A 14,941-nucleotide genomic window follows, 5' to 3' on the forward strand; every position below is an offset into this window, starting at 1 on the left:
TGGCTCCAATGAATGGTAGAGTGGCCATATTCAAACTGGTTACTATTACATATTGGAACTCCTTCCTTTCATTGGAAGTTTTCCAAATACGTGTTTTATTTTAGTGTGTCTCAACCTTGGCAGCACATAACAATCACTTGAGGAGCTTTTTAAAAATTTCAATGCCCAGACTTCAGCCCAAACCATCATATATAAAAATAAATAGGACCTAACCATCGGTATTTTGAAAAACTCTTGTGTACAACCAGGATTTAGAATCAGTTTCTTCCATATTGATTAGTCTACTTGATAATATTTCTATAAATCCACTTTATCTGAAAACATGTTTCTGTCTTTCTGCTAACATTTCATTACCTAATACTCTAATAGTATATTCATGGTTTTAAAGGTAAAAATCACCAAATGCAGATTTGGGGGCTGTATGAGTCTGCTTGTGCTGCCATAACAAAGTATCATGGACTGGGTGACTTAAATAGCAGAAATGTATGTTCTCACAGCTCTGGAGAATGGATGGAGATCAGGGTCCAGCATGACTGGGTTCTGTTAAGGGCTTCCTTCCTGGCTTGTAGATGTCCCCCTTCTCAGCAGTGTGCTCACACACCCTTTCATTGTTGCATATGCATGGGGTAGGAGGGTGGGAAGCAAGCTCTCTAGTGTCCCTTCTTTTTTAAAAAAATATATCTTATTGATTATGCTATTACAGTTCTCCCATTTCTCCCCCTTTTATTCCCCTCTGCCCTGCAACCCCTTGCCCCCAATCTTCCCCCCTGCTTAGTTCATGTCCACAGGTCATACATGTAAGTTCTTTGGCTTCTACATTTCCTGTACTATTCTTTATCTCCCCCTGTCCATTTTGTACCTACTATTCATGCTTCTTATTCCCTGTACCTTTTCCCCTATCCTGCCCCCTCCCCATCCCTGCTGATAACCCTCCATGTGATCTACATTTCTGTGATTCAGTTCCCGTTCTAGTTGTTTGCTTAGTGTGTTTTTGTTTTTTTAGGTTCACTTGTTGATAGTTGTGAGTTTGTTGTCATTTTGCTGTTCATAGTTTTTGATCCTCTTCTTTTCCTTAGATAAGTCCCTTTAACCTTTCATATAATGAAGGGTCAGTGACGATGAAGACCTTTAACTTGACCTTATCTGGGAAGCACTTTATCTGCCCTTCCATTCTAAATGAAAGCTTTGCTCGATAGAGTAATCTTGAACATAGGTCCTTGCCTTTCATGACATAGAATACTTCTTTCCAGCCCCTTCTTGCCTGCAAGGTTTCTTTTGAGAAATCAGTAGGTGGTTTTATGGGCACTCCTTTGTAGGTAATTGTCCCCTTTTCTCTTGCTGCTTTTAAGATTCCCTCCTTATCTTTAATCTTGGCCAATGTAATTATGATGTGCCTTAGTGTATTCCTCCTTGGGTCCAACTTCTTTGGGACTCTCTGAGCTTCCTGAACTTCCTAGAAGTCTATTTCCTTTGCTAGATTGGGGAAGTCCTCCTTCATTATGTTTTAAAATAAGTTTTCCCTTTCTTGCTCTTCTTCTTCTCTTTCTGGCATCCCTATGATTCAGATGTTGGAATGTTTCAAGTTGTCCTGGAGGTTCCTAATCCTCTACTCATTTTTTAAAATTCTTGTTCTTCATTCTTTTCTGGCTGAATGTTTATTTCTTCCTTCTGCTCCAAACCATTGATTTGAGTCCCTGTTTCCTTTCCATCACTGTTGGTTCCCTGTGCATTTTCTTTTAATTCACTTTTCATAGCCTGTACTTTTTACTCTATTTTACAACCATACTCAACCATTTCTTCAAGCATCCTGAATACCAGTATTTTGAACTGTGCATCTGATAGGTTGGCTATCTCTTCATTGCTTAGTTGTATTTTTTTCTGGAGCTTTGATCTCTTCATTTGGGCCACGTTTTTTTGTTCAGCATGCCTGCTACATAGTAAGGGGTGGAGCCTTAGGTATTTACCAGGGCAGGGCAACCCAAGTTGTTGTGTTGTGGTGCTATATGTGGGGGAGGGGTCTGAGAGGGAATGATACTTGCTCAGCTCTCTGCCGGCTTCCAGACACTTCCTCTGCTACCCACAAGCAAATTGGGCCCTTCTAGTGCTGATTCCTAGGTGGGTGGTTTCGTGTACATTCTGGGACCCTGTGGGTCTCTTCAATAAACTCTCCTGTGAGGCTGGGAGTTTCTCTCACTGCCCCAACCCCCATAGGTTTTTTCAGCCAGAGGTTTTGAGACTTTATTTCCCTGCACTCAAACCCTGGGTTGCACAGTCTGTCTCATTCCCTAGTTGTTCCTCCTGGTTTATCCTCACACAAATGTGGGAGCATCTGGTCCACAAGCCACTGCCTGCCCTGAGTCCTCTCCACCCTGGCTGACTGTCTCTGCCCCTCCTACCAGTCTGGATGAATGTTTCTTTTATAACTCCTTGGTTATCAGACTTCCATACAGTTCAATTTTCTGGCAGTTCCAGTTGTGTTTTGTTTTTTAATTTATTGTTGTCCTTCTTTTGGTTGTGCAAGGAGGCCCAGTGTATCTACCTTTACCTCCATCTTTGCCAGAAGTCCCTCCTGTCTCTTCTTATAAGGGCACTAATCCCATCAAACCAGGGTCCCACCCTCACGACCTCATGTGAATTTGGTGAAGGACAATTCAGTCCATTACAGGACTCATCATGCAGTTCTATACCATTATTACTTTTAAACCAGAAAACTTGTTTGGGACAGTCACTGATTCAGTGTAGTCCAGGACTGTGCCTGAAGGTGAAACTGTGTTTTGGTGTTGTATACAATTCAGTGGTGACACTTCGGTAACAGTACAACAGTCCATGACAGTTTAACTCTCTACTCTAGTTTCACTGACAAAAAGTGTGCCAGCTTTGAAAGATACAAAAGAAAATAAGTTTGACCAGAACCAGGCTGTTTTTTTAGACATTTAGTTTAGTTTGGAACTTTTTCCTCCCTTTGGATTTGCTTATGTATGGTTTGGTGAACTTGGTAGGTAGAGCAGTGTGTTGTTTTAAGGCACTTTGCTGGCAGTCTTCATCTTGGTAGTTCTGCTAAATGTGTTCAGCCTCACAGGTTTTCTCCATGGAGCGCTAGGAATATGACATTATCTCTTTGGAATTCCAAGTGAAGTGTGGGTTATCTCACTATGTGTGTTGCAAATGAGTTCAGAGTACCTTTAACTTTCTGTGTGGGTGCATTGAAAATTCATTCTATTCAGTTAAATCAGTGGATTATGTTGTATTCTGGGCTTAGTATCCAGAGTGAAAATTTCCATTATAATTTTGAGGCTCAAAAGTTTCAAGACCTTTACTGTGTAGTATTATCCTTGTAGTTACTATGGCATTTGAACTTATCTGTGTATGTCAGTCTGTTTATCAGAGAAAGCAGGGCGGGTTTAGAGGATAAGCAGGGAGGGATTGTCACCAGATTCTCTTATCCCAGTTCAGATCAGTAAGATGCCTGTACTGTACATAGATTATAAATAACACAGGTCATGTTTGGGAAGTATGAAAATATTCTTAAAACCACTCACCTGGCAAGGACTTAGCCGCTGGAATATATAGAAAATGTTATGAAGTTGAACAAATGAGAAATGGTATGGAAACATGTTGGTAATGAGTTAGAGATATAAACCCAAGAGGGGAAAAAAAAGATCTATGCTGTTCATCTCTGTTTCACCCAGTGTGTGGCATAAGGTAATGTACACCATAAAAGTCTGTAAACTATTTGGTGAGGTAATGATTTCTAGAACAGTCCCAGAATGACCAAATGAAAACCCCTGAGAATGTAAAATTAGGCCAATTGTAGAAAGTGTCATGGAAACCCCCCTTTAAGTTTAATGAAAGCACAGCAGAATTCATAAGTCCAAATACAATGTAAGGTGTCAACAAAACACATATGTTGGTGAACTGAAGAATATATGCTGCACAGCATCTCTGGCCTGACGGTGCCTTCACTCAGGGTCCCTGGGCCTATCTTCACCTCCTTGCTGTCACTGAATAAAATGTACATGATTATTTATCTTAATTTCTCAAATCATTGTACCACCAGGTGAGTGAAAGAGATCTGAGGTTTGTATAATGATCTTACTAAAAGAGTGTTACTTAAAAAAAAAATAAATTAAATATATATATATATATATATATATATATTTATATATATACATATATATATGTATATATATATATATATATATATATTTATCAGTAATTAGCCAAAAAGAACTTTATATATGTGCACCCTGAGCAGGGTACTTGAACCTACTCAGTGAGCCTCCGTGAAGGCCTGGTGCGCACACAGACGTGAATAGGTGTGTGCCACTGCCGTCGGTATTGCTGTTACTAACCAGGTTGGGGATTTTAGCTGCACATGTACACCAGTGTCTGCCATAATGCAGTCACCTCCCTTCACCTTGAGGAAGACTGAGATATATTTTTCCGAGGCAAAGACAGCACGGTCCTCTAGGCACATTAGACAATTAACACACAATTGCAGTTAAAGTAATAGAAATGATCTCATAGGGCCTGTCTTAACTAATTCACTGTATTCTATTCATAATTAAAAATAGTGTTTTCTCTTGCAATTCTAAACTGATAGACAATTCTAAACTGCTATAGACAATATAGCAGTCACCTTAATTGGTATTTACCTAATTGGATATATATATATATTAAGCAAATATTAATTAGGCAAAGTAATGGGTTTTCAGTAGGAAGTGTCAGGCTGGAGAGTTAGATGCAGGTTACTGTTTTGCACAGTGGATATATACCAAGTGATTTTTAAAGAAACCCCAGACTTTTCATTGCAGTCTTACAGGCAACATACTGGCAATGGGGCAGATGCACTGTGAGACTCTTGAGGTAAATCAGAACCAACAAGTATGCTGGAGTCTGTCCAGAAGTGATTGTCTTCTTTTATTCAGTGGGAGAGGACAAAGCCAAAAATGAGAATGCTAGGAAAACTTAGAAGTCTCCTTTCTACAAAATAATCTAAGCTAAATAAGGCCCCCCTCCCCAAGTTTAACAAGTTTTGATAATCGAAAAAATATATATTTGGTCATTTTTCTTCATTGTTTCTATATAACAGTGTGTAGGTATAAGTATGTGCACTATAACACTAAAAAGCTAATGTAACATATCACTCTAGGGAAGGGATAATATAATCATCCCAGCCCACATCTCTTACCTTGATTTATAGCTCAAATAGTTCTATTGTAAAATTACTGCAGCTTTGCTGCTAGGAATATTGCTGGTGGATGAAGAATGATTCTGCAGCTTTTTTTCCTTCAAAATTTTCACCTTATCTCCATTAGTCTAACTTTGCAATTGCGCCATCGTGTGTTCATATGTCCTCAATACTATATCTCAACTTCATTAGAAGCAAAATAATGCAGGAAGTAACAAACAAGTTAGTTACCTTAAAAACAGGGGAAAGGCAATGTAATGAATAGTTCAATATTCAAATACTAAAACATATTTCTTCTTAAATATATTTCTTGTTATTATTGCCTCATTTATTGTTTTTATTTCATAACTTTTTCTATACTCTGTGATCATATAAATTATACATAATATACTCAATATATTGAAATTATACTTACTTTACATTTACTTTTATATTCCTCTATGCACATACCTATAACTTAACAAAATTGTCATTGACCTTAAATGCAACACAACACAGTCATGGATTGGAGTGGGTTGGATTATAGTGGAATCAAAGACAGAAATAGTTTATTTGAATACTTGATTGAACTGCATATCCTTCTCAGGTTTTGGTTTTGTTACTACTGATGACTGCACCTTCACAGGTCAGGTGCTTTACAAATTAGCATAGGAACCACAGAAGGAATTTGATATGCATGAAGTAGAGTGGTTTGCCAGAAAAAAAAATAGTATTTTTCTTATCATACCATCCAGGCTTTTTTATGTCTATCTTTAAAAACAATCAATTTTGGAAAGTATTTTTAGGAATTAATGATCTTGTTCACAGTTTCCAAGATGTCCTGGAGGTATAATTTTTATTTTCTTTTCTAGCCTTTGAGATGACTTCTATATTGTCTACCAATTTAGAATTTTAAGAGAAGAATGCTTATTTAATTATGAAAAGAGTAAAATTAATTGGTTAAGACAGGTCCTATCAGATCATCTCTGTTATTTTAACATTTGCAAAATGATTGACAATGTGCCTACTCTAACCTACCCCCATGTGAAAATGGAAGACCTCAGTCTTACCCTGTCAAATCCTGAGGTAGGGGTCTGTAAGTCTCAGGGTCTGTGAGCCTGCCACTCATACCTCATCTGGTCCCACTCTGAGATCTGGTTTCCCTAGTCTTTTATCAGCTTCTGAAAGACAGGATGCTCCCTCCCACTTTGGACTCTGTTTATTGGCTTCACATTAATCAGGAAGACCTCCTGTTCTTTGGCTCTCACTCAGTTAATTCTTGGCCCAAACATCATTTCCACAGAGAAGCAACCTCTGGTATCAGGTAGCATCTAGTACTTTTCCTTATTACCAGTTATCATACTTTGTGATAATATACTCATATTATTATCTGCTTAATATCTGCTCTCTCCATTAGGTTTTAACTTAAAAGCAGGCTAGAATAATACTTTCTTTAACTCCTTGGGGTCCTAGCCACTGTGTTTGCTGTAATGTTCAGTACAGAGTAGGTGTGTGGGAAATACCCAATGAAATCGACCTATGAGTCCCAAACTGAGAACTGAAGTGCTTGTTGTCCCAGCCCATGTAGTTTGATGAAGTCTATTCTGCTTTCATATCACTCTTGGGGCAAGCAAATGTTCACTGAGGCAGGAAATTCTGCTGCCTGTATTCCAGTTTGTCCAGGTGTAGCCCTCCCTCTGGGAATTGTCTCTTCCTATAGCATGGTCTGGGAGGGGGCGTGTGTTCTCATTACTCACAGAACCCCTGACCTTTTTCAGCACCACTCCTGCTTCAGGGGAATCGATTGGCCTTTTTGTTCCCTGCTCACCCATCTCTTCTTCCCATGTTCCTGTCCTCTTCCCGCACCCCCCAAATAAAAATCAAAGCCAAACCGACAGCAAAAAAAAAGACAAACCCACCTCCTTCTATCTTTACTGTCAGCTGCCTTCATGGATTAACAGGGAATAGGGAAATACAAAGAACAAAATATAAAATAATATTTCAGTGAATTACCCTGCCAACTTGGTATTCAACAGAGAATAAAAATAAATTGTGCATGCTATATAAAGGTCATGTTTTCACTGTTTATTTTTGTAGCATTTTCCTCTCTTTCTAAAAGACTTTAAGGGTTCCCAACTCTTTTGTAAGATTAGATAAGCAACAGTGCTAAGAATCAACCATTTTCAAAATGAGCTCTGCTTAAAAAGCTATAGCGTGTCACAGCAAGCTTCAGGTGTCTATACCCAATCACCAAAGTCTTCTCCAGAATGAGTGGGATATTTTGAGAAATAAACTTAAGATGCAGAAGTAATAGATTTGATATTGAATATACACATACACACATATGTTGATTTGATATTTTGTGTAAATTGTATTCTATTTTACTTAAGTTTAATATACACTCATTGTTTTTGAAGGTTAACATTTTTTTCTTAACACCGAATGCACACAAGGGCAAAATGCTGTACTTTCAAATATTTTCAAGCCACACTGAGAATTCCAAGTGTCCTTTTGTGTGCCTTTCCATTCCACATGAGGTAGCATCCAGTAGGCCTCACTTAAGTAAGTGGTTCTTGAAAGCTGGGTTAAGTGATTCAATTGCCAATTCATATAAAATTCTGACACTTTATATATATATATATATATATATATGTGTGTGTGTGTGTGTATATATATGTATATGTATATGTATTTGATGAAAAAAATAAATAAAATGCTACCAGGTTCAGTGCAAAGATGGTCTTCATGCTTCTGTCTCCACAGCAACACAGATGTGCACACAGTGGCGTCGCTCCTCAAACTGTACCTCCGAGAACTCCCAGAACCAGTCATTCCCTACTCGAAGTACGAAGACTTTCTGTCATGTGCCAAACTGCTCAGCAAAGAAGAGGAAGCAGTAAGCCTATGCATTTATTTCTATGAAAGCTTTCGTTTCAGGGTTTTGTCAGTGTTCTTTGTCTTGAATTTGTAAACTTTCCTTTGCCTGTCCTTGGATCATTTTCCACTATTCTGTGTGTGGACATCACACACACTTAAACTTGATACACACAACCCAGGTCCCGTTTTTAATCCCCTCTCTCATCAAAAAAAAAAAGTGTCTGATTAAGTGAAATTAGCACTCCTGGCCATTATACTCCCCTACAAGGTTAATTGTGGTGCCACATGCTCTGTGAACAAAGTAAATGACTTACTTCATACTTCCTTTTTCATTGTGTGCCTCTTAAGGCACCTCAACAATGACTCCTAAGAAATCATACCTACAGCCTGTATTTAAAAAAGAAAAAAAACAGCTTTAGTGAGATGTAATGCAGATACTATACCACCACCCATTTGAAGTATACAATTTATTGCTTCTTAGTATATTTTCAGAATTATGCAACCATCACCAAAACCAAATTAGAATGGTTAGCACACGTTATCACCACGTACAAGCCTCATACCTGTTTTCCATGCCTCTCATTTCCCAGCTCTTGTCAACTACTGATTGACTTTCTATCTTTACAAATTTGCTATTCTGGACATTTCATGTACATGGCATCATTCAATACATTGTCTTTTGTGACTGGTTTCTTTCACTGTTTTCAAGGTTCATCCACAATGTACCGCGCATATCAGTACCTTATTCCTTTTATTTCTAAATAATATTCCATTTCTTATCCACTCATCATTTGTAGAACATGTGTGTTGTTTCTACTGTTTGGCTGTTACTAACAGTGCTGCTATGAACACGTGTTTTCATTTCTCTTGGGTACATATTTAGGAAGTAGAGTTGGACCATATGTAACATTGTTTTCTAAAGAGGCTTCACCATTTAAAATTCCAGTGTCTGCAGGTTCCGATTTCTCTACATTTTGCCAACACTCATCATCTCTCTTTTTCATCATAGCCATCCTAGTGTGTGTGAAGTGGTGTGTCAATGTAGTATGAGTTGCAGTTCCCTGATGGCTGATGATTTTGAACATCTTTTCATGTACTTAATTGGCTATGGGTGTATTTTCTTTGGAGAAACATGATATTCAGATCACTTCCCAATTTCAATTGGGTTATTTCTCTTGTTATAAAGTTATAAGAATTCTTTATTTACAAGGTCTGTCTAGAAGGTGTCCAGGCATACACTGAAAAATAGAGACATTTATTGAAGAAGATACAAGAAACATAACCCATTATTGTCCTATGTAGGACATAGGACAATAATGTCTTAGTCCCCTTCAAAATAGGCACCTTGGGACCTGAACACAGTTCTCCCAGTCTCCATCAGCTGCCCCATCATATTTTCCTGAATCTCATTGATTGTTTGAAATCTCTTCCCTTTCAAAGGTGATTTTAGTTTTGGGAAAAGCCATAAGTCACAAGGTGCCAAATCTGGGCTGTAGGGGGACTGAGTCTTCTGGGTGATTTGATATTTTGCCAGAAAATTCTGCCCAAGACATGATGCATGGGTGGGCACATTGTCCTGATGAAGCTGCCAATCACCAGATGCACATAGCGCAGCCTTCCAAATCATCCGAATAGTTTCCGTGGAGAAATGTTCAAGCTTAACACAAAATTTGGTTCACATTCATTGCTCTACTAGCTCAGTCATTTTGAATGTTAGGGCCACATAGTACACATGTTCACTCAACAGCATCTACCACCCAAGCTGACTAGTACAGTGAGGTCGTCATTGTTCACACATGTGCATTCACGTTGACTGCCAGGTTACACTGATGTCATGAAAACTGTTCTTATTATATTAACAATGGCCGGACTCTTCCAGACAGACTTTGTAATTTAGATACAAATACCTTATTAGATATATGATTTGAAAATAATTTCTCCCATTCTATGGTTTGGCTTTATTTTCCTGATAGCTACCCTTTGAAGTATAAGAGTTTTAATTTTAATAAAATTTAATTTATTTTTCTTTTGTCATGTGTGCTTTAACTCACATATCTAAGAAGGCTTTGTTCAACCCAAGGTCACCAAGATTTACCCCCATATTTTCTAATGAGACTCCTACAACTTCAGCTCTTACATTTAGATATATGCCCCATTTTCAGTTAATTTTGTTTATGGTGTAAGGAAAGGGTCTAATATCATCCTCTGGCATGTGGATATCCAGGTGTCTCACCACCATTTGTTGAAGAGACTATTCTTGTCCTATTGGATTTTCTTGGCACTCTTGTAAAAATTGCTGCCTGTTTGTTATGTAATGTCTGTGGCTGCATTTGCACTACAACTGGAGAGCTGAAGAGATGAGACAGAGACAATATGTACCAGAAAGCTTAAAATACTATTTGGTCCATTATAAGAACAAATCAGATTACATTATCTACTAGCTTTTCTGGGACCATTTTATTTTAGAGGAAGTTCTACAGTGAGATAAAACAATGCATTTAAACCCTTTGTGAAATTTCCAGAGAGATCAGACTTTCCAACCCTCCATTCCACTCTAGACAGTGTGTCCTAGACATGGCCAACCCTGAGAGACTATGCATCTGCAGATGCGTATCTGTGTTTTGGTCATGCTGAAAGTAGAAAGGACCCTCACTACATCAAGACTACTTTCTTCTCCCCAGATAACCCTATTATAAGTGAAACTGTCTTCCATTTTCAGAAAACATGAACAAATGTTTAAGCTATTTAAAGGACTTCACTTAAATTTGTTTCTCCACATATTTATTCTCTTCTTTATACTTAGGGTGTTAAGGAATTAGCAAAGCAGGTGAAGAGTTTGCCAGTGGTCAATTATAACCTCCTCAAGTATATCTGCAGGTAAGAACTGTCCTAGACAAGACAAGACTGTATTTAGTCTGACACTAATTTATGTTGGACAATGAATAATACCATTTTACTGCTACCAGCTCAGTGTTGGCCTTGCAAAACTAAGTTTTGACAGTGACCTCAAAGGTATCGTTAAGCACTAAAATTGCATTATTTTGTAATTTGTTATTTCTGAAGTTTCTCTTAGCTCTAAATATTAAAGCTATATTGCTTTGTACTTTAGTCAAAGTTGCTTGTACATGTACCATGTACTATTGTTCAGGATAAGGAGCACGCTCCTTGGCATTAGAAAGGTTTGCATGGGAGTCCAGACTGACTACTGACCACTTATTTATCCATAGGCAATTTCTAACTCTTATTTAATCTAAGAGTCTTGAATGGGTAAAATGGTAGTAAAAACACACATCTCACGCAGTTGTTTAAAAAGTTAAATTATATTTTAATTAATTAATCTGTATGTATTAAGTACTCACTAAATATTATTTTCTTTCCATTCCTCTCCCACATCAAGACTCATTGAAAAGACATTTGTAATTCAATTTTGTTAGAAAAATAGCTGCCTGGTAAAGCTCTCTCTCAGTGACCATTTTCAACTTAAAACCTGGGATGGGAGGTGCCCCTGTTTAAAAAACCAAATGTAAAATTGAAACATGTTAAATTTAAATAAAAAGTTTGATGAATAACACAATTATACAGTATCTTAAGTGACAGCTTCCCAGTCCATTTCAAAATAAATGTCAAATTTTTGATTCTGTACAGTGCATCATTTATATATGCTTTACGTGTCGTGATTAGACAAAATGTTCAGCAGACTAGGAACTATGGTGTTTAAAATGATTGTGAAATACTATGGAGTTCATGTCCACTGTCACTAACTTGGAATTCCAAAACCTCCTGCTATAACTTTGTATGTTTCAGAAGCAAACAATACTTTAGCTATCAGAAGTGGAAAAAGCAAAAAATAGTTTCACCAATATCATAAACTTATCAACATGCAAGTCTCTTATCCTAAGGTTTGGAACTAATTCAAGCTACTGTACTACATAATAACATGGTTAAGTTCTCTTTAAGTAAAAGAGGAAAAGGCTTGTTTGAGAACTTGATTGTAAGTTTTTATCTTCACAATGGAAAAACTCTTGAAACATTTTAATTCCAGCTCTTTCAAATAAGAAATGGTAGTTTGACTTTTTGTCCTTTAATTTTCCCATAATTTAGTCTGTATAACAGTAATGAACATGTCAAAATAGGCACCTTTATGAAAAGTCATGATGTCGTAGCTAAGAGCACCAACACTAGTGTCAGGACACCTGAGTTCAAATCTCAGCTCTTTCACTAATTAACTCTGTGTCCTTGGAAAAGATTTTTAACCTCTCTGGTGCCTCATGTATGTTATCTGTGAAATGGAGATAACAATAGTGTTTAGCTCATAGAGACACCTTGAGAATTTACTGTTAGCAAAATGACTGACACATAATAAAATATATTAAATAACACATTAATAAGTTAATACTTATTTATCACCATTTCCTTTTTATCTCCTCGGTACAGTCATTGAGCTATGAAATAACAGAAGCTCTTGTAAAAATGAAGAAGGGTTAGGGAATGAAAAAAAATACTGAAAGATTACAAAAAACAATTCCTCCCGATAAAATCATTCAGGGAAAGGGCTATTTCATGCCTCTTATTCTTTAGCACCTAATAAATTGAAACCATTTGTGCTTGTAATTTTTCATATCAGTAGAACTGAGGTTTTAATTTACACCATGTTTGATCTCATTTTTTAGCAAACTGTAAATTGAAAGCTCATGAATTACTCCATACAGAGGGTTGATTCTTCCCCTCTGAAATAGGGATTGTACCAAATGATCTTATTTATAATTCTCAACTTGAATATGTGTGTTTAACACTTTTTTGGAGGATTAGAAGGGAATTCACATTCTTCAATTTCAAGTCATGTTAATATTTTCCAAGCATTTGTTTTTTGTGACTGACAGAGGAAACCAAGTCAAGCCAGGCCAGAAATGATAACTGGTATAATTCCTCAAGTTTGATTCTTAATAATTTACAATATATTATATTCTCTCCACATTTAATTATTTAAATTTCTAAGTAATTTTACCTATATAATCATTCCTTATCATATTCCACTTTATAAATACTTTCTAATGACTCATTTTATTCCATTGACAAATTTGACTTCATTGTGTTTGGTTCGCATGCTTACACCCAACAGATTCTTGGATGAAGTACAGTCCTATTCCGGAGTTAACAAAATGAGTGTACAGAACTTGGCCACTGTCTTTGGCCCTAACATCTTGCGCCCCAAAGTGGAAGATCCTTTGACCATCATGGAGGGTAAGTAAATGATCATCTTATACCCTCATCAAAAAGCAATCACTGTCTCCTGATTGGCCTGAACCTATTGAACAAACTAGGGAAATAAGTGAATCCATGGTAAGTCCATTTATTGACTCAAGATTTTCTGATGAAAAAGTCTTCTCTTTGGGAGTCAGGCATTTTGTTTTTTTTAGTTCACTAAGCATAATAATTTACTAAATGATTCCTCAGTAACTTTACAATAATAAAAGGAACTTCTATAAGTCATCTGTAAAATATTAAGCACGAACTAGAAAATTCCAGTTCACTTTTTGAGCCCAATATAATTTTCAAAAAATTCAAAAGTTACTAGTGTAATATAATATGTTTTTAATTAATTTTAGTTTTATTCATTCAATTTCAAGAGGTAGAGAAATATGATCCTCTATAAGACAATGTTGCTTATTTACCTGTGGGTTGAAACATGAAGGAATTCTTACTTTCTAAATTACCAAATCCCTCAAGTTCTTCTCCACAGTGAACTACTGCTTCTGTTTGTTTCTATCAGGCCTCACCACTGGAGCAACTGTCTTCCCCATGGCCATTACTAGCACTATTGTTTTCAGCAAATTGGCCTGATTGACTATTTAAGAATTTAATAGAGAAGAGGGAAGGAGAGAGAACAATTATTTTGGATTTCTTTCTGTATTGATTCAGTCTAGAACAAAATATTTCCCTCATAATGTTCCTTTCTTGACAATTCTAAGATTTTCATTCCTCTGTATTATGAGAGAGAGAGAGAGAAAACTTTTAAGTGTCCTCAATTCAGCTTAGTTTATTTTGTCAAATATCGAAGTCAATGTAAATTGATCATCAGGTAGTTTTGCAATAAAATAGTTGGTCCAGAAAACTTAATTTCTACCTGCTGTCTAAAAACCTTTTCTTATTATGAAATAAAGTATATAGAATAAATACCATACAGAAAACCATCACACACACACACACACACACACACACACACACACACACACAACTTCTCTTAATAATTATTATCAGGTAAACACTCCAGAAAGCACCATAAGGTCGAGAAGTAAAACTCCTAGGCTTCCAGGAAGCTAGCCCTTATGCGCTATCCCAGCATCTTACTGCCCTGATGCTCACGTCAGCAGTTTCCTTGCATATCTTTGTAATTTTATCAACAATTTGGACTTTCCTTGACATTATGTTTACCCTTTACTATTCTTTTATTTGATACATTTAAGTCTATTTTAATATACAGGATCCCTACAATTTATGTCGAAAAATTACAGCAGGTTGTCCTACCTGTAGAGTTTCCCACGGCCTGAACCCTGCTGATTGCATATTCCTAACGCACTTGGGGATGCTTCTCTGCCCTCTATTTTCTAAAAATTAGAACGTCAACCAAATTCATGCCTGATATTCTCAGCAAGGCTGTTCATTATGCTATATAACATCTGGTTTTCTCTATTTTGTGTGATCTTGGTATAATTCTTAAAACTGTTAAATCACTGGATGTTGAAATAGTGATATCCTAATTCAGTGACTTTTTCCAATTTTTAAAATTATGATAAATATATAAAACATAAGATTTACCATCTTGACCATTTCAGATGTATAAGTACATGCATATTGCTATGCACTCGTTACCACCATTCATCTCTGAAAGTATTC

General features: G+C 36.7%; 1 protein-coding gene across 9 annotated transcripts in view; it reads left to right on the forward strand.

Annotated features, from left to right (window-relative positions):
• ARHGAP24 (Rho GTPase activating protein 24) overlaps nt 1-14,941 on the forward strand; it is a 478,629-nt gene that overhangs the window by 446,250 nt on the left and 17,438 nt on the right. For all 9 annotated transcript variants that reach the window (XM_045820118.1, XM_045820120.1, XM_045820122.1 and 6 more), the window contains 3 exons: nt 7,934-8,066; nt 10,851-10,924; nt 13,167-13,288. In XM_045820118.1, the coding sequence (XP_045676074.1) occupies nt 7,934-8,066; nt 10,851-10,924; nt 13,167-13,288 (329 nt within the window). The remainder of the gene's footprint in view (nt 1-7,933; nt 8,067-10,850; nt 10,925-13,166; nt 13,289-14,941) is intronic.

Source organism: Phyllostomus hastatus, unplaced genomic scaffold (assembly GCF_019186645.2).
Source record: "Phyllostomus hastatus isolate PE091 unplaced genomic scaffold, TTU_PhHast_1.1 phas_scaffold_39, whole genome shotgun sequence".
NCBI classification, from domain to species: Eukaryota; Metazoa; Chordata; class Mammalia; order Chiroptera; family Phyllostomidae; genus Phyllostomus; species Phyllostomus hastatus.